Genomic DNA, 736 nt, shown 5'->3' on the forward strand with positions numbered 1-736 from the left:
CGAGAGCAATCTCAAGATTAACAGTCCCGGCGGACGAGTAGAGGGCCATGGCGGGCTCACCAGCGTCTGGCGGTCCCTCTCCAGCCCCTGCCCTCCTGCTCATCAAGGACAAGAATTCACATTTGCTCTGTTTCCCAGCTCCTTGCTTCCGGGACCCAGTGTCTGGAAGGAGCCCTAATCACATGGAGCCTCCCAGCATGCCAGGGACTGTGCCAGGGCCTCCACAGACCTTGTTCCCAATCTTTATAGCATCTTGCAGAGAAGGGGCTATTATGCCATCTTCCAGGTGTGGAAACTAAGCCTCTGCAGAGCCAAAAATGGCCTCTCCAAGTAAGAATGAGGCAGTTCCGGCTGGACCGAGGGGTAACTTCGTACGTTGAAGGACACTGTCTGCGGAATTCTTGCTTTTTGCAAGATTGAAATCATGGCAGGTCCAGAAGCCGACGCCCAATTCCAATTCACTGGTATCAAAAAATATTTCAACTCGTATACGCTCACAGGTAGAATGAATTGTGTACTGGCCACATATGGAGGCATTGCTTTGCTGGTCTTATACTTCAAGTTAAGGTCTAAAAAAACTCCAGCTGTGAAAGCAACATAAAAGGATTCTAAGCTGTACTTCATCTGTTGATTTCTCATGCCTGGAGAAGCTAATGTCAACTCATCATGTGATACTCAATTTGTACAATAAATTATGAACCTGGAAAAAAAAAAAAAAAAAAAAAAAAAAAAAAAA

The 736-nt window shown here is 46.2% G+C and overlaps 1 protein-coding gene across 1 annotated transcript; it reads left to right on the forward strand.

The window, feature by feature from the left end:
• The first annotated feature begins 351 nt into the window (after window positions 1-351).
• LOC117023752 (ATP synthase membrane subunit DAPIT, mitochondrial) lies at window positions 352-736 on the forward strand. Its single transcript, XM_033108901.1, has one exon. It carries the CDS (start codon window positions 425-427, stop codon window positions 599-601), a length of 177 nt encoding a protein of 58 aa, XP_032964792.1. The 5' UTR covers window positions 352-424; the 3' UTR covers window positions 602-736.

This window comes from Rhinolophus ferrumequinum, chromosome 6 (assembly GCF_004115265.2).
Source record: "Rhinolophus ferrumequinum isolate MPI-CBG mRhiFer1 chromosome 6, mRhiFer1_v1.p, whole genome shotgun sequence".
NCBI lineage: Eukaryota > Metazoa > Chordata > Mammalia > Chiroptera > Rhinolophidae > Rhinolophus > Rhinolophus ferrumequinum.

Bases quoted from the DNA above. Each gene is read 5' to 3' on its own strand.
- LOC117023752 (XM_033108901.1), top strand. From the start codon at position 425: ATGGCAGGTCCAGAAGCCGACGCCCAATTCCAATTCACTGGTATCAAA.